Here is a 19,452-nt window from a genome sequence, read left to right as displayed (position 1 = left end):
TCTCGGTTGTCGGGTGATGAGATGTTGTCTTGGCTCCTGGTGGGGTCGGCCTGGTCATGCTTAAGGGTTCTGTGTGCTTGCTGGGTACAGCGGACATTGTCTGCAGGGAAGTCACCTCCTCCATCACTTTGTTTGGGATCAAAGAGATGGATAGGTGCCCTGGCCTGAGAAATGAAACTTAGAAAAAAAAGAAAAGAAAAAAAAGAGACTTAACCCTCCGTTCCTATGTAAGAAACTTAACCCTCTGTTCCTATATGTATTTCAGAGTTTCAAAATAATATGATTATCCTTCAGCTTAATCAGGTGCTTTCTCTGTCAGATCTTAAGTCCCCCCTATCACTTTCTGGAGCTGATGTCAGGGCCTCACACTCTTGTGGCCTCTGAGGTAGTGGGGTCCTGGGACTGTCCAGCCTCTCTTGCAGCCCTGGGACCTCAGGACCTTGAAGAGACACCAAGCCCAGAATCCTAATTCCATGTCTAGCGTCATATGAGTGGCCCCTGTTTTTAACTAGTGAGATGGGACGTGAGAGGTCCTTCCAGGAACAGGTTCCAGAGTGTGCAGACTCGGAATGAAGACTGAGGTAGTTCAGGAACCAGCAAGTATCTTGGAAGGAAGGGAGGAAGGGAAGAAGGGAGGGAGGGAGGGAGGGAGGGAGGGAGGGAGGGAGGGAGGGAGGAAGAAACTGGTAATACTTGGGAAGGATTCAGGTCTAGAGAAGCTTTGTGACAATGTGAGTGTTCTTCAGGTGATGGGAGCAGTGGGAGGTTTGGAGCAGTGGAGACAGGTAGTCTGACTCAGGTCTCCTTAGACGCCCTGTGGCTGCAGCATGATGCACAGTATGGGTGAGAGGGAGGCGGTGGAAAGACTAGGATGGAGGCTGCTGTGATCGTCGTGGTGACTGTGATGGTAACTGGCCCATGATGGGGGCTGTGGAGATGGAAGACACAGTTGGTTCTGGATCGGTGTTTTCGGTGTGGCCACCTGGATTTTCTAATGTTGTGTTTGAGAGAGGGAGAGGTCAGAGTCAGAGATGACGTGAAAGTTTGGTTTTAGCAGCTGGAGGTATGGAAACACCATCAGCTGAGATGGAGAAGTTCATAGTGGGAAGAGTAATGTTCATTTGCGAATTCAACAACTTTTATTTTTGGCCTGTTAGGGTCTGAGATATTTCAGAGAGCAGTTCACAAGCATCTGGAACTGAAAAGTGGTTCAGAATAAAGAGTTCTTAAAAGAGTAGTGGAGAGTGTATGGACCAGGGAGGAGTTGTAGATAACCTTTCTTTGTTGTTTTTTTTTTGTTTTTAAAATTATTGGATGTGAAAGAGTAATTCAAATAAGTTGAGATTGGGGCTGATGCATATTTACTTCTTTTTAAAAAAATATTTATTTTACTGATTTTTTTACAGAGAAGAAGGGAGAGGGATAGAGAGAGTTAGAAACATCGATGAGAGAGAAACATTGATCAGCTGCCTCCTGTACCCCCCCCCCCACTGGGGATGTACCCACAACCAAGGTACATGCCCTTGACTGGAATCGAACTTGGGACCCTTCAGTCCGTAGGCCGAGGCTCTATCCACTACGTCAAACCAGCTAGGGCCATATTTACTTCTTAAACACTCACCAGGAATATTTTGTGAGCCTTGGTGTGGCCTGGGTGTTGCAGTCAGTCTGGTTGATTTGCTTATGGGCATGAGTGGGCATCTGTGAGACTCACTGGGCATGGGGTAGAGGGCCATGGGTGATGGGACTTGAGTGAGGAAGGCTGTGAGTCATGAAGGGACCTCAGGTGCAGCCCCAGTGGAGGTGGGCTGTGGACATCTGCGAGCTGATGGGTTCTCAATAGGTGCAGTTGAAGGGAAAAACAAAACAGGGAGGGAGGCCTTCATGGCAGCACGCAAGGCTGTGCTGTGAGTGTAGGCTCTGAGAGTCAGGTTAGTCCCTGATCCTGTTTGAACTGGCCCGGCATTGTGTGGGCCACACATGCTGAGTAATGAGCAAGAGGCCAAAAAGATGCCTGTGGGGGCTGGGGCTGTGGGAGTGTAGGTTTGAGAGAGGTGGGGTAGAAACAGACATGTGCACTTGGAGAGGGAGTGTGAATTCATGGCTGCAGGGCCTGACATTGACATAAGAGGGAATGAATGAAGGGGGGGGGTCCATTTTGGTTGGTAACTGGATGATACAATAACGGGAATTTTCGGTTAGTTCCTGAAAAGAGGGTGCATTCTGGCGCTACATGCCAGGTCCAGAGCTTAGGTGTCATATAGGTGCCCACCTGCCTGTTGTTGAGGGCTGATACAGTGATCAGTAGGAATGCCATAGTATACATTAGTGTGACCTGGTCTTGAAAATTTCCACTGGCCTGGGGAAGAAAGAGGGCAAGAGAGAAATACGCTACAAAGGTGGCGAGTGAGAATTTTGGAAAAGACGCTGATTATCATCCTGGTCATGGCATGTTTATGTGATGCGTGATGTTCTGCCTCTGTGAGAGGAGTGTGGCTCAAAGAACTGTGTTCATCGGGTAGTGCAGCGTGATCGCCTCAGCACCCGGGGGTAATGGTCAGCAAGATGAGGTGTGATGTCATGTTTTTCGCGGTCTGGGAGGGAGAATCTGGGACACCACGAGGGTATTGCCTGACAAGACCAGTGTCAGATCACTCACACTCCTTTATGGCCAACATCTCTCTCTACTCTGTGTTCATGACAACCGCTTATTGACAAGGGGCAGCGTGGTCTATGTGTGAGGCCTGGAGCTCAGGCACCTTCTCTCTGCTCATTGGCCTTTAGTGTTCTGGGAAGACACAGTGTCCGTAGGAATATAAGCAGAGAGTAACTTTGATGGGACCAAGGCCTGGTGTCTTCTCTGATGTGGGGAGAAGAGGGAGCAGATGGATGTGGAGGGTGGGGAGTATGGCGAACATAAAATCCTAGGAGAGAAGCTGATCATGGACTGAACTGTTCCCCTTATGACAGGATATGGACTTTGAGGATGTGGCCATTGCCTTCTCCCAGGAGGAGTGGGGGCTCCTTGATGAGGCTCAGAGGCTTCTGTACTGCGAGGTGATGCTGGAAGTGTTTGCGCTTGTCTCATCTGTAGGTAAGACCTTCACATCTCTCCTCGTGTCCTGAGTCGTTCTGTCTTCCTTTATTCTGCAGATGTAGGTCTCATAGCCAGACCATGGGCTCTGCTAATTTCTCCCTCTGTCCTGTTAGAAGTGCTGTGGCTGCCAGTGCTGAGGTGCTTGGAGAGCCTTGAGCAATAGACTCACCAAACACCCCTGACACCCATTGCCTCGGGGGGTGCACGAAGCGTGTGGAAGTTACAGGTCTTGCCGTCAGCTTGATGGGATCCACATTAACTTCCTCTTCCTGGGAGGGTGACTTTGTCCACATCCATGGCTTCCACTTCTGTGCCCTTCCCCCAGCTAAAGGTGCTTTATGGTAGCCTGTGCCAGGTGATGGTCTTCACTTACATGAACCAAGGACTCTTTTTTTTTTTAACATCTAGTGGCACTTTATTTATTTATTTATTATTGATTGATTGATTGATTGGTTTTAGAAAGGAAGGGAGAAAGATAGGAACGTCAATGATGAGAGAGACCCATTGATTGGCTGCCTCCTGCATGCCCCCCACTGAGGACCGAGTCCGCAACCCAGGCACGTGCCCCTGGCCAGAATCGAACCTGGGACCCTTCAGTCCGCAGGCCAACGCTCTACCCACTGAGCAACACCGGCCAGGACAAGGGCTCTTCTTGTGAGACCCTCCTTTAGTTGTTTGTAATATTCGCTTCCCTGAGCGTTATTGCATGCTGAGTTGCTCTGAGACAGTGCTGGCTGCTCACCTCTGTTGTCTTTCATTAATATTCAGAATATTTAGGTTTTACGTACGTGTTCAGTAGAAGGGGCCGGGAGAACCCTTGTGTATTTCACAGCGTGAACATGCGGGATGGTCTCAGAGGAGGCCTGGGCCTGTTGAGTTGCATCTGGGGGGAGCTATGACACAAGCGCAGTGTTTAGGTCATTCTAAGAACCTGCTCATTTCCAACAGTGTTTTGGTGCAAGTGCCATTTCTACCTTTTTCCCCCCCACATACTGGACACTGTGCTGACTTGTCATTTCTTGTGTGACTTCCTGGGTTTTGGCTACCTTTGTGGCCTTTTCCCATCACCTGTTCCTCTGCGCTGCTTCCTCTGCCGTATTCTCCAACACGGACCTGCACAGTCATGTTATGAGGTGCACATGCATGCGTAAGTCGTCCTCGAACACCAGCTACTCATTTATTGAATTTTTCTTGAAATAAGATGTAACCAATGTTCAGCATAGCTTGCCTACGTCACCAGCAGAGAGGCCCTGCTCAATGCTATTAGCCGAAGAATGAACGGGGGATCCTGCTTCTCTTACATGTGTTGCTTGCCATGCTTGTGTCATATTTCGTTTTAGGTCTTCCTTGTTTTTTTTTTTCCATGACCAAGTGGGATTTATTCAGGGGATGCAAGGCTGCTACAATATTCACAAATCAATACATGTGATAAATGGCATAAATAAAAGGAATGATAAAAATCACACAAACCCATCATTATACACAGAAAAAGCATTCAACCAAATCCAAATCCAGCACCCATTTTTGGTAAAAACTCTCAGTAAAGTGCAAATAGAGGCTTCATACCACAACACAATAAAGACCATATATGACAAACCTACAACCAACATCATACTCAATGATCAAAAACTAAAAGTCTTTCCCTTAAAAGCAGGAACAAGCCGAAACCGGTTTGGCTCAGTGGATAGAGCGTCAGCCTGCGGACTGAGAGGTCCGGGGTTCGATTCCGGTCAAGGGCATGTACCTGGGTTTCGGGCACATCCCTGGTGGGGGATGTGCAAGAGGCAGCTGATCGATGTTTCTCTCTCGTCGATGTTTCTAACTCTCTCTATCTCTCTCCCTTCCTCTCTGTGAAAAATCAATAAAATATATTAAAAAAAAATGCAGGAACAAGACAGGGAAGCCCACTTTACCACTCCTATTCCACATAGTACTGGAAGTTCTAGCCACAGTGATCAGATAAGTATAAAAAAAATCAATGGCGCCAAAACCGGTTTGGCTCAGCGGATAGAGCGTCGGCCTGCGGACTCAAAGGTCCCAGGTTCAATTCCGGTCAAGGGCATGTACCTGGGTTGCGGGCACATCCCCAGTGGGGGATGTGCAGGAGGCAGCTGATCGATGTTTCTGACTCTCTATCTCTCTCTCTTCCTCTCTGTAAAAAATCAATAAAATATATTAAAAAAAAATCAATGGCATCCAAATCGGAAAGGAAGAAATAAAATTGTCATTCACAGAATACATGCTGTTGTACTTAGGAAAACATAAAGACTCCACCAAAAAACCAAGAGAATTAATAAATGAATTCAGAAAATTAGCAGTATGCAAAATCAACAGCTAGAAATCAATGGCATATTTCTACACCAATAGTGAACTCTCATAAAGAGAAATTTAAAAAACAATCCCATTTCCCAATGCTATGAAACAAATAAGATACCTGGGAATAAAATTAGCCAAGAAGGAAAAAAAAAACTTATACTTAGAAAACTACAGGCCATTGAAAAAGAAATAGAGGAAAATACAAACAAGTGGAAACATATACTGTGTTCATGGATTGGTCTTGTTTTTGATCTTAAGTGGTCCAGAGCTTCATAGCATCATTTTCCTTTCATCCAGTTGCATGAAGCCAGCGTGTTATGTGCAACACACTTTTGTGATGGAACTTCTCCTGTCACCACAGTCAGCATTCATTTTCTCATTATTTCTCTCTCTGCAGGTTGTTGGCATAAAACGGATGATGTGGAGGCCTGTTCGGAGCAGAGTGTATCTGTACAAGGAGAGTCACAGGTCAGGGCTTCTGACACAGCTCCAGCAACCCAGAGGACCCATCTGTGTAAGCGGTGTTTCTCAGTGTTCAAAGACATTCTACACCTGACTGAGTCACAGGCAGCAGACTTTGAGCAGAAAGTCTTCTTCAGTGACACACGTGTGAGAGACTTCTGTTTCAGTGCAAACCCGCACCAGCAACAGAGGGAAGCCAGTGGAGAGAAGCCCTGGAAAGAAGCTGTGGACAGGGCCTCGTTTGTGACCAGCTGCAGCTTCTACTTACCAGGGCTGCCTTCATCCAGGAGGGAGGTTGGGGAAGACTTGCCAGCCACCTCAGAGCTTCTCCTGCATCAGGCCCCTCTCAACACTGAGGAGCCGCACAGTGGCAGTGAGATTTCCCAGAACCTTCTCAGTGGAAAAGATCATAACCAGTGGGGTCAATGTGGAAATGCTGCCAGCCACAACCAGAAAGTTGTTCAACAGAGCGTCTGCTCTGGAGAAGTGAATTATGCATGGAACAAATCTGGAAAAATTTTTAGAGGAATCTCTAGCCTCATTCGATATAGGAAAGTTCACACTGGGGAAAAGCCATATGAGTGTACTGATTGTGGGAAGACTTTCAGTCATAGGTACAACCTCACTAAACACCAGAGAGTTCACACTGGGGAAAAGCCATATGAGTGTACTGATTGTGGGAAGACTTTCAGTCATAGGTACAACCTCACTAAACACCAGAGAGTTCACACTGGGGAAAAGCCATATGAGTGTACTGATTGTGGGAAGACTTTCAGTCATAGGTACTACCTCACTCAACACCAGAGAGTTCACACTGGAGAAAAACCTTATGAGTGCAGTGAATGTGGGAAATCTTTTAGATGCCATAGTCACCTTTTAACCCACAGGAGAATTCACACTGGAGAAAAACCTTATGAGTGTAGTGAATGTGGGCAGTCCTTCAGACGAAGGGACGCCCTCACTGAACACCAAAAAATTCACACTGGAGAAAAACCTTATGAGTGCAGTGAATGTGGGAAATCTTTTAGATGCCATAGTTACCTTTTAACCCACAGGAGAATTCACACTGGAGAAAAACCTTATGAGTGCAGTGAATGTGGGAAATCTTTTAGATGCCATAGTCACCTTTTAACCCACAGGAGAATTCACACTGGAGAAAAACCTTATGAGTGTAGTGAATGTGGGCAGTCCTTTCGAGGAAGGAACACCCTCACTGGACACAGAAAAATTCACACTGGAGAAAAACCTTATGAATGCAGTGAATGTGGGAAATCTTTTAGCCGAAAATCTCACCTCCTTAGACACCTGAATGTTCACAATTGAGAAAAGCTTTAAATGTGCACCGAATACTTTCTTTTTCTCTTTGACAATAACAACACTGAAGGGGTCTCCTTGATACACATTTAATGGAATATAAACCCCTTTTATCACAACATGCACTCCGCTAGATTCCTCATAAAATTTCAAGTACAAGTGATGCTTTAAATACCTGCGTGGCACTTGCTAAGCTGCTCGGGTCTACTACCCGATTGAAATCACTGGGAGTATTTCTGGCTGAGGCGATTTCACCTCCACCACCTGGCTCACCTGAACAGGGTGCCTCAGTCACAACCCCTGCGTGGTCAGGGAAAAGGAATTCTGTGTTCTCACCTCGGCCTGAGCAAACTGTGATTACTCCTAGCCTTTGGCAGGATTTTCATTCCTCTCACTAGGAAATGGAGTTATTGAGGGTTCATCCAGCGCACCCGTCCTCAGCTAAGAAGAGCTGCCTCTCTCAGAGACATAGTGGCTCTCACCTTATGCTGTGATGAATTGCTTCAGGTTCCAATTCCCCAACCTGCAAACCCATGGAATTTTCTTTTTTTTTTTTAATTAAATCTTTATTGTTCAGATTATTACATTTGTTCCTCTTCCCCCCCCCCCCATAACTCCCCTCCTCCCAGTTCCCACCCCACCCTCCGCCCTCACTCCCCACCCACTGTCCTCATCCATAGGTGCACGATTTTTGTCCAGTCTCTTCCCACATCTCCCACACCCCTTTCCCCCCCAAGAATAGTCAGTCCATTCCCTTTCTATGTCCCTGATTCTATTATAATCACCAGTTCATTCTGTTCATCAGATTATTTATTCACTTGATTCTTAGATTCACTTGTTGATAGATGCATATTTGTTGTTCATAATTTGTATCTTTACCTTTTTCTTCCTCTTCCTCTTCTTAAAGGATACCTTTCAGCATTTCATATAATCCTGGTTTGGTGGTGATGAACTCCTTTAGCTTTTCCTTATCTGTGAAGCTCTTTATCTGACCTTCAATTCTGAATGATAGCTTTGCTGGATAAAGTAATCTTGGTTGTAGGTTCTTGGTATTCATCACTTTGAATATTTCTTGCCACTCCCTTCTGGCCTGCAAAGTTTCTGTTGAGAAATCAGCTGACAGTCGTATGGGTATTCCCTTGTAGGTAACTGAGTTACTTTCTCTTGCTGTTTTTAAGATTCTCTCTTTATCTTTTGCTCTTGGCATTTTAATGATGATGTGTCTTGGTGTGGTCCTCTTTGGATTCCTTTTGTTTGGGGTTCTCCGCGCTTCTTGGACCTGTAAGTCCATTTCTTTCACCAGGTGGGGGAAGTTTTCTGTCATTATTTCTTCAAATAGGTTTTCAATATCTTGCTCTCTCTCATCTTCTGGCACCCCTATAATTCTGATGTTGGTATGCTTGAAGCTGTCCCAGAGGCTCCTTACACTATCCTCGCATTTTTGGATTCTTTTTTCATTTTGCTTTTCCCGTTGGATGTTTTTTGCTTCCTCGCATTTCAAATCATTGACTTGATTCTTGCGCTCCTCTGGTCTGCTGTCGGGAGTCTGTATAATATTCGTCATTTCAGTCCGTGTATGCTTAATTTCTAGTTGGTTCCCCAATATAAGATCGAGGGTCTTATTAGTTCTCGTGTAGATCTCATTAAGTTTATCGGCAGCTTCTAAACAGTTCTTGAGAGACCTTAAAAGTGTGGTTCTGAACTCTATATCTTCCATTGACAATTTTGTCCTGTTTCTTTGTCTCCGCATTTTGTTATGCTTCCTCGGTGCACCCCCTAGTGGTCTTTGTTCGCAGTCTTATAGTTAAATCTTGATTGTTGTAGCTAATTCCAGGGAGGGTTTGACCTCCAGGCCAAGTGGCTATGAGAATCAGCTGTGTCAGCAGTGAGAGAACTTCTGTCCTCTAGGGAGGTGCTAATCTAGCTTTTGCCTGAGGCTATCCGGCAAAGGCCTGTGTGCAGGGCTTGGGCGGGGCGGGTCGCACAGAATCAACAGGGTGGGCCGGAGAGAGCAGTTATGGCGGCTCTCAGTCCTGTCTCCAGGGGCTCTGCCTCTCTGAGTCCCAGCAAACCGCTGCAAAGCTCGGAGAGAAAGCTGCACTCGCTCTGACCGAAGCCAGACAGTCCCGCTTGTCCCGTTTGAGTCTGGGTCCCTAAAGACTCGCCCGGATCTGGTGCTCAGAGTCTGCGACTCCCTCCCGATTGAAAACAACAACCCCGCCCTCCGCCGCCAGCCCGCTCCGCGCCCTCCGCACCTCAGAATTTGACTTCAGCACTGCGCCTCCTCTGAGTGTCCGTGTGCGTTTCTCTTTCCTCCTAGTTGTAGGACTTCCACTCAGCCAGCGTTCCTGTGGTTCTGGATGATGTCCCTTCCGTTTTTTGGTTTCACTTTTGAAGTAGTTGTTCAAAGCAGCAAACTCCAGCGTTAACCTATGCCGCCATCTTGGTTCTCCCTCCCCATGGAATTTTCTAACACGTCTCTGGTCTATGATCTTTTTATCCAGGTGCTTTTACTTATGTACTAATACCTTTCATTTTGTTGGTCCTATTCATCGCCTGGATTGATTTGAAAGCACACTTGGCATCCGTCAGCTTGTGCAGGGGAACAGACATTGTGGGAATCCCCAACCTGCTGTGCTCCCGAAGGCAAAGCGTGGTGTCAGAAAATCACGTTGTCCAGTATTCACTTGTAATGCAGTGCTGCCCAAGACCTGGAAAGATAGCCGGCATGACTTTGTGGTTCTCATTTGCAGCCTGGTGCCTCCTATGATTGCGGTCTGAGGCCATCCTGAAGATGGGGGTAGGGGGCTTTGTTGTGCTTCTGTGAATAATGTGAATCATATTCTCTGTTCACAGTGTGTATTACATACTGTCAAGGTGCCCTGTGCCGTTATGAATGACACTTCATAGGCTGGTGTCGCTTGTGTTGAGACTCTGAGGGTTAGGTTGAACTACAACTGGGCCAGAATCCCTGTATTCATGGTGAGTGGGAAAGAGTGCAGTGAATTAAGTGAATCGCGCCTCTTCTGAACGTTACCCACAAATGACCAAGGACGTGTGACTTGTGTGGTCATTGTACACAGGCGTCCTCAGTTCCTCCATCACTGTTTGCTGTGGCTAAAGTCATTTTTAGAGAAAATAATCTAAACGGCCTGTTTCCTCTTCTGGCCTCTCTAAGGTGTTCACCTCAAGGTTTGCTCAACAGGCAAGACCTCAAAGCTAGAGGAAGGGCAATCTTGTAGTCATTCCCAGGATGTGGCATTTGTGACCCAGTCAGCATTCCTGTTGATTCTGATGGCCATAGTCTTCACTGCTTGCCAATATTTGCTGCCACTGAGGCAAGGCTGGTGCTCCCAGGAAATTAGGAGAGAGATGGTAGAGCCCATATAGGGTTGTCATTTTAATTTTCTAACAAGACAGGGATATCCGGTCCTTCATTTGGAAGCACATTTTGAGGTTTTATTTAGGTATGTTTGTACTATTTGGTGAGCTTGGACATAGGAATCAAGCTCTTAAATGGTCACATGTGACATACACTTACCTCTCACCCGTATACCGGTCAGGCAAAACCAGGCATACAGATGTGAATATGCAAAACACAGAGTTGACTCTCTATTTTTCTTAATAAGTATTTTACATATTTTAAAATATTTCTAATGACTTTTCACAAAGCGAGTAAGGGAGAGAGAGAGAGAGAGAGAGAGAGAGAGAGAGAGAGAGAGAGAGAGAGAGAGAGAGAGAGAGAAAGAAATGGTGATATTAGAAAGAAACATCAAGCAGCTGCCTCCTGCACGTCACCTACAGGGCATCCAGGCAGGCACGTGCCTTGAGCTGGAATGGAACCAGTGACCTTTTAGGGCAAGGGATGGTGCTCAAACATCTGAGGTTCACTGGCCAGGGAAGAGTTTATTCTTGTTTTTTATTATTTTTAAATTATTGTAGTAATTTTCATGCCAACAGCTCTACACCTACTTGTGCCACACCCTGTAGTTACCTCCTGCCCTTTTGTAATCTCTCCTTCTGCCTTCCCAAGCCCTAAATGCAGTCATTGATTATCCTTCCTTTACCAGATTAGTTATTATTTTTTTAAGATTAGTTAATATTTTTCATAATTTCAGAAGCACTATAAGGGGTACACAAATATTGCTTTCCTTCATGCTACACAGTTATTTTGAGATTCGACACGAATGCTTATGTGAATAGTTAATTATTTTTTATGGCTGAGTCATACTGTGTTCTGTGAATAACCAGTTTACCTATTGATCTGTCTATGGTTTTAGTTCTTTCCAGGTTTGGGATATTAAAAATAAATCTGCTGGGAATAATCCCTTCAGTTCTTTATATAGAGGTATGTTTTACTTATCAAACTGATGCAGTGTAGGTGAATGTTTTACCTGTTAGTATATGCAGAACTGTGTTCTAAAATGGTCTCATTCCCTTTGGCTTTCCACCCACCCACAGTCATGAAATTTCTCCTTTTTCCACAAACCTGCCAGCACATGTGATGTTTAATCTTTTTAATAATAGGCCGAGAAATGAGTGTAGTGTTAACTTGCTTTGTTTTAATTCCATTTTCCTAACAAATTTTTTAAAAATTTTTCCCCCCCAATAAATATTTATGGTGAACGTTTTTTCATGCAATTATTTACACTGTATTTGTCTTCTTTGTTGAAATGGCTGGTCAGCAGAGGAGCGCAAGAATCAAGTCAAAGATTTGAAATGCGAAGAAGCAAAAAACACCCAACCGGAAAATCAAAATGAAAAAAGAATCCGAAAATACGAAGATAGTGTAAGGAGCCTCTGGGACAGCTTCAAGCGTACCAACATCAGAATTATAGGGGTGCCAGAAGATGAGAGAGAGCAAGATATTGAAATCCTATTTGAAGAAAAAATGACAGAAAACTTCCCCCACCTGGTGAAAGAAATAGACTTACAGGTCCAGGAAGCGCAGAGAACCCCAAACAAAAGGAATCCAAAGAGGACCACACCAAGACACATCATCTTTAAAATGCCAAGAGCAAAAGACAAAGAGAAAATCCTAAAAGCAGCAAGAGAAAGAAACTCAGTTACCTACAAGGGAATACCCATACGACTGTCAGCTGATTTCTCAACAGAAACTTTGCAGGCCAGAAGGGAATGGCAAGAAATATTCAAAGTGATGAATACCAAGAACCTACAACCAAGATTACTTTATCCAGCAAAGCTATCATTCAGAACGGAAGGTCAGATACAGAGCTTCACAGATAAGGAAAAGCTAAAGGAGTTCATCACCACCAAACCAGCATTATATGAAATGCTGAAAGGTATCCTTTAAGAAGAGGAAGAAGAAGATGGCGGCATAGGTTAACGCCGGAGTTTGCTGCTTTGAACAACTACTTCAAAAGTGAAACTAAAACACGGAACGGACATCACCCAGAACCACAGGAACGCTGGCTGAGTGGAAGTCCTACAACTAGGAGGAAAGAGAAACGCATAGGGACACTCAGAGGAGGCGCAGTGCTGAAGTCAAATTCTGAGGTGCGGAGGGCGCGGAGCGGGCTGGCGGCGGAGGGCGCGGTTGTTGTTTTCAATCGGGAGGGAGTCGCAGACTCTGAGCTCCAGATACAGGCGAGTCTTTAGGGACCCAAGCTCAAACGGGAGAAGCGGACTGTCTGGCTTCGGTCAGAGCGAGTGCAGCTTTCTCTCCGAGCCTTGCAGCGGGTGCTGGGACTCAGAGAGGCAGAGCCCCTGGGGACAGGACTGAGAGCCGCCATAACTGCTCTCTCCGGCCCACCCTGTTGATCCTGTGCAACCCGCCCCGCCCAAGCCCTGCACACAGGCCTTTGCCGGATAGCCTCAGGCAAAGGCTAGATTAGCACCTCCCTAGAGGACAGAAGTTCTCTCACTGCTGACACAGCTGATTCTCATAGCCACTTGGCCTGGAGGTCAAACCCTCCCTGGAATTAGCTACAACAATCAAGATTTATCTATAAGACTGCGAACAAAGACAACTAGGGGGTGCACCGAGGAAGCATAACAAAATGCGGAGACAAAGAAACAGGACAAAATTGTCAATGGAAGATATAGAGTTCAGAACCACACTTTTAAGGTCTCTCAAGAACTGTTTAGAAGCTGCCGATAAACTTAATGAGATCTACACGAAAACTAATAAGACCCTCGATCTTATATTGGGGAACCAACTAGAAATTAAGCACACACAGACTGAAATAACGAATATTATACAGACGCCCGACAGCAGACCAGAGGAGCGCAAGAATCAAGTCAACGATTTGAAATGTGAGGAAGCAAAAAACATCCAACCGGAAAAGCAAAATGAAAAAAGAATCCAAAAATGCGAGGATAGTGTAAGGAGCCTCTGGGACAGCTTCAAGCGTACCAACATCAGAATTATAGGGGTGCCAGAAGATGAGAGAGAGCAAGATATTGAAAACCTATTTGAAGAAATAATGACAGAAAACTTCCCCCACCTGGTGAAAGAAATGGACTTACAGGTCCAAGAAGCTCAGAGAACCCCAAACAAAAGGAATCCAAAGAGGACCACACCAAGACACATCATCATTAAAATGCCAAGAGCAAAAGATAAAGAGAGAATCTTAAAAACAGCAAGAGAAAGTAACTCAGTTACCTACAAGGGAATACCCATACGACTGTCAGCTGATTTCTCAACAGAAACTTTGCAGGCCAGAAGGGAGTGGCAAGAAATATTCAAAGTGATGAATACCAAGAACCTACAACCAAGATTACTTTATCCAGCAAAGCTATCATTCAGAATTGAAGGTCAGATAAAGAGCTTCACAGATAAGGAAAAGCTAAAGGAGTTCATCACCACCAAACCAGGATTATATGAAATGCTGAAAGGTATCCTTTAAGAAGAGGAAGAGGAAGAAAAAGGTAAAGATACAAATTATGAACAACAAATATGCATCTATCAACAAGTGAATCTAAGAATCAAGTGAATAAATAATCTGATGAACAGAATGAACTGGTGATTATAATAGAATCAGGGACATAGAAAGGGAATGGACTGACTATTCTTGGGGGGGAAAGGGGTGTGGGAGATGTGGGAAGAGACTGGACAAAAATCGTGCACCTATGGATGAGGACAGTGGGTGGGGAGTGAGGGCGGAGGGTGGGGTGGGAACTGGGAGGAGGGGAGTTATGGGGGGGGAAAAAAAGGAACAAATGTAATAATCTGAACAATAAAGATTTAATTAAAAAAAAAAAGACGGAAAAATCAAACAAAAGAATGAGTTTGTGAGTCACCTCTGACTGCGTGTCATAGGTTCGCCATCACTGGTGTAGAACTTAATCCTGTTTGTATTTGCCAAGCAGTCACTACACCACACATGCTGAGTAATGAGTAGGGAGTCAAGGAGATGATTATGGGGGCTGTGGGTGTGGGAGTGCAGGTGGGAGAGGTGTGGGAGAAGGAGTGATGTTCCCTTGGAGAGGGAGTGTGAATTCATGGCCACAGGACACTGGATGTTGCAATAAGGGTGAATGAGGAGTGAGTCCATTTTTGGTGCTTACTGGCTGATATAAGATGATATGAGGGATTTTACTGTAATTGTATGAAAATAGGGGTGTTGTGGTGAGACCTGCCAGGTGCAGAGCTGAGCTGTCACATATATGCACACCTCCTATGGTTGTCGAGGGCTGACACATTGATCAATGGGAACGAGATAACATATATTGCTGACAGCTGGGCTTGCATGTTTGCAGTGGAATTGGGAAGGAAAATGGAAAGAGAGAGAGAAACACATTACACAGGCTGTGAATTAGACATTTGGAGGAGAAGATGAGTAGGAAATACAGTGTTTTCGTCATGGCAAATTTATGTTGCCTTTGAAGATGTGCCCCTGGAAATGAAGCCGTGTGAGAGAAGTGTGGTTCAAAGAATTATGTTGAGCAGGTAGTGCAAGGTGATGGCCCCAACACCATGGTATCAGAGCCAGATGGGTGAAGCACAAGGTCACGTTTTTTCATGTCTCTGAGGCACATCTGGGTGATAACAAGAGTACTGCCTGAGAAAATAAGTGATAAATCATTCACATTTTCTTTATGGCCAACAAATCTCTCTTCCCTATGTTGGTGACACCCGCTGTATTAACAAGAGGCAGTGTGGCCTACATGTGAGGCCCAGAGCTCAGGTATCTTCTCTCTGCTCAACTGCCTTTATTGTTGTGGGAAGACACAGTAACAGTAGGAATGTAAGGAGAGAGTGACTTTGATCGGCCGAATGCCTGGTGTCTCGTCTGATGAAGTGTAGAGGGAGATTACGGATGTGGAGGGTGGGAATTATTAAGACCTTGAAATCCTAGGAGAAAAGCTAATCGTGGATTGAACTGTCCCCATTATGACAGAATATGAACTTTGAGGACGTGGCCGTTGTCTTCTCTGAGGAGGAGTGGGGGATCCTTGATGAGGCTCAGAGACTTCTCTACTGCAATGTGATGCTGGAAGTGTTTGCACTCGTCTCATCTGCAGGTAAGACCGTCACATTTGTCCCAATGTCCTGAGGTAATGTCTACTCTTCCTTTATTCTCCAAGCACAGCTCTCACAGCCACACCATGGCCTCTACTAATATCGCCCACTGTCCTTTCAAATGGGCTGTGGCTGCCCGGGGCGAGCTGTGTGGGGAGTCCTGAGCTCTGGACTCCCCAAGCATCCCTTACACCCACTGCCTCAGAAAATGCAATTAGTGTCTGGCAGTCAGGAGTCTTGCAATGAGCTTAATGGGACCCACTTTGAACTTTCTCTTCCTGGGAAGGTGACAATGTCCTCATGGCTTCCACTTCTACACCATTCATCCAGGTAAGGCGCTTTGTGACAGCCTGTGCCAGGTTATCATCTCTACTTACATGAACCGTAGCTGTACTTGTAACATCCTACATCAATTGTTGTTTGTAATATTTCCTTTCCTGAATACTATGGCATTCCGAATTGCTCTGGGTTAGTGCTGGCTGCCTACCTCCCTTGTCTTTCATTAATACTCTGAATATTTAGGTTGTATGTATTTATGGAGTAGAAGGTGCATGGAGAAACCTGTATTTTGTGTCAGGGTGAACTGGCAAGATGGTCTCTGATGAGGCCTGATACTACTGAGTGGAAACTGGGGGTAAGTATCACATGAGGGATTCTTTCAGATCACACCAGGAACCCACTTGTGTTTGACCATCTTTAGGTGCAGATGCGTTTGTCCACACCTTATTTCTACATTTTCTTTACCGTTATTGACATTTTGATGATTGATCATTTCATCTGTATCGTCATGTCTTTTGGCTATCTTCACCTTTGTCACTTTTTACATCACCTGTCCCTGGGCACTGCTCCCTGTGCTATATTCTCCTACATGGACCTGCACATGTGGTATGAGGTGCACATACATGCTTAAGTAGTCCTAGAACCTCTGCTCTTGAATTTTATTAGGAATAAGACATAAGCAACCTTCTGCACAGCTTGCCCATGTCACCAGCACACAAGCCCTGCTGAACACTGTTAGCAGAAGAAGGAGCTGATGATCATGCTTCAATTCTATGTGGTGCTTGCCATTTTTGTGTCATATTCTTAGTGAGGCTTTCCTTGTTTTATGATATTCAGAGTTCCAGAACTTTACTGGAGCCTTTGATAAATCCTTCCAGCACATCTGTTATTTTCAGACAATTGCATGGAACGCATGTATGATGTGTAACATATTTTTGTAATGGAACTTCCCTCATCACCGTAGTCCACATCCATTTCCTCCTCATTTCTCTGCTTTCAGGTTGTTGTCATAAAACGGATGATGAGGAGGCCTGTTCTGAGCACAGTGTATCTGCAGAAGGAGCGTCACAGGTCAGGGTGTCTAAGACACAGCCAGCAACCCAGAGGACCCATGTGTGTAAGCGGTGTTTCTCTGTGTTCAAAGACATTCTGCACCTGACTGAGTCACAGGCAGCATACCTTGAGCAGAAATCCTTCTTCAATGACACACGTGTGAGAGACTTTTGTTTCAGTGCAATCCCTCGTCAGCAACAGAGGGAAGCCAGTGGAGAGAAGCCCTGGAAAGAAGCTGTGGACAGGGCCTCGTTTGTGACCAGCTGCAGCTTCTACTTATCAGGGCTGCCTTCATCCAGTAATGAGGTTGGGGAAGACTTGCCAGCCACCTCAGAGCTTCTCCAGCTCCAGGCCCCTCTCGACACTGAGGAGCCACACAGTGGCAGTGAGATTTCCCAGAAATTTCTCAGTGGAAAAGGTCATAACCAGTGGGATCAATGTGAAAATGCAGCCAGCAATAACCAGAAAGTTGTTCAACAGAGCGTCTGTTCTGGAGAAGTGAACGATGAATGGAACAAATCCAGAAAAATTTTTAGAGGAATCTCTAACCTCATTCGACATACGAAAGTTCACAGTGGAGAAAAGCCATATGAGTGTAGTGATAGTGGGAAGGCCTTCGGATATAAGACTAACCTCAATCAATACCACAGACTTCACATTGGTGAAAAGCCCTATGTGTGTAGTGAGTGTGGGAAGTCATTTAGGTATACCTCTGTACTTAATCAGCACCATAGAGTTCACACTGGGGAAAAGCCATATGAGTGTAATGATTGTGGCAAGACTTTCAGTCATAGGTCCAACCTCACTGAACATCAGAGAGTTCACACTGGAGAAAAACCGTATGAGTGCAGTGAATGTGGGAAATCTTTTAAATGCCATGGTCACCTTTTTAAGCACAGGAGAATTCACACAGGAGAAAAACCTTATGAGTGCAGTGAATGTGGGAAATCTTTCAGGTGCCATAGTCACCTGTATACCCATAGGAGTATTCACACTGGAGAAAAGCCCTATGTGTGTCGTGAGTGTGGGAAGTCATTTAGGTATATCTCTGTTCTTAATCAGCACCAGAGAGTTCACACTGGGGAAAAGCCATATGAGTGTACTAATTGTGGCAAGACTTTCAGTCATAGGTCCAACCTCACTGAACACCAGAGAGTTCACACTGGAGAAAAACCTTATGAATGCAGTGAATGTGGGAAATCTTTTAGATGCCATGGTAACCTATTTGCCCACAGGAGAATTCACACTGCAGAAAAACCTTATGAGTGTAGTGAATGTGGACAGTCCTTCAGACATAGAAATACCCTTACTAAGCACCAGGGAGTTCACACTGGAGAAAAACCTTATGAGTGTACTGAATGTGCGCAGTCCTTCAGACATAGAAATACCCTTACTAAGCACCAGAGAGTTCACACTGGAGAAAAACCTTATGAGTGTAGTGAATGTGGGAAGTCCTTCAGACGAAGGCATTCCCTCACTGAACACCAGAGAATTCACACTGGAGAAAAACCTTATGAATGCAGTGAATGTGGGAAATTTTTTAGATGCCATAGTAACCTTTTTGCACACAAGAGAGTTCACACAGGAGAAAGGCCTCATGAGTGTATTGAATGTGGGAAATCTTTTAGCCAAAAATCTCACCTCCTTAGACACCTGATTGTTCACAATGGAGAAAAGCTTTAAATGTGCACCAAATACTTTCTTTTGCTCATTGACAATAACAACATTGAAAGGGTCTTTTTGATACACATTTAACAGAACATGAACCCCTTTTATCACAACATTTACTCCGCTGGAATCTTCATAAAATTTCAAGTAGAAGCGATGCTTTAAATAACTGCATGGCACCTGCTAAGCTGCTTGGGCCTACTACCCGATTGAAATCACTGGGAGTATTTCTGGCTGAGGCGATTTTACCTCCACCACCTGGCTCACCTGAACAGGGTGCCTCAGTCACAACCCCTGCGTGGTCAGGGAAAAGGAATTCTGTGTTCTCACCTCGGCCTGAGCAAACTGTGATTACTCCTAGCCTTTGGCAGGATTTTCATTCCTCTCACTAGGAAATGGAGTTATTGAAGGTTCATCCACGCACCCATCCTCAGCTAAGAAGAGCTACCTCTCTCAGAGACATAGTGGCTCTCACCTTATGCTGTGATGAATTGCTTCAGGTTCCAATTCACCAACCTGCAAACCCATGGAATTTTCCAACACGTCTCTGGTTTATGATCTTTTTGTCCAGGTGCTTTTACTCATGTACTAGTACCTTTCATTTTGTTGGTCCTATTCATCGCCTGGATTGATTTGAAAGCACACTTGGCATCCGTCAGCTTGTACAGGGGAACAGACATATTGGGAATCCCCAACCTGCTGTGCTCCCGAAGGCAAAGCGTGGCTTCAGAAAATCAATTTGTCCCGTATTCACTTGTAATGCAGTGCTGCCCTAGAC

General features: G+C 45.2%; 1 protein-coding gene across 3 annotated transcripts in view; it reads left to right on the top strand.

Annotated features, from left to right (window-relative positions):
* Window positions 1–18,763, top strand: part of LOC132216450 (zinc finger protein 501-like) — a 33,180-nt gene extending 14,417 nt beyond the window's left edge. Inside the window, exons 3-4 of one of the 3 annotated variants that reach the window (XM_059665649.1) lie at window positions 16,954–17,962; window positions 18,131–18,763. In XM_059665649.1, the coding sequence (XP_059521632.1) occupies window positions 16,954–17,962; window positions 18,131–18,689 (1,568 nt within the window). In that variant the 3' untranslated portion in view covers window positions 18,690–18,763. Of the gene's footprint in view, window positions 1–5,810; window positions 7,552–16,953 lie in introns of those variants that run through there. The other 2 variants (XM_059665648.1, XM_059665651.1) reach the window with 2 other exon arrangements.
* Window positions 18,764–19,452: the final 689 nt, after the last annotated feature.

This window comes from Myotis daubentonii, chromosome 15 (genome assembly GCF_963259705.1).
Source record: "Myotis daubentonii chromosome 15, mMyoDau2.1, whole genome shotgun sequence".
NCBI lineage: Eukaryota > Metazoa > Chordata > Mammalia > Chiroptera > Vespertilionidae > Myotis > Myotis daubentonii.
Note: the sequence above shows the minus strand (reverse complement) of the source record. Positions and strands in the feature narration are given on the sequence as shown.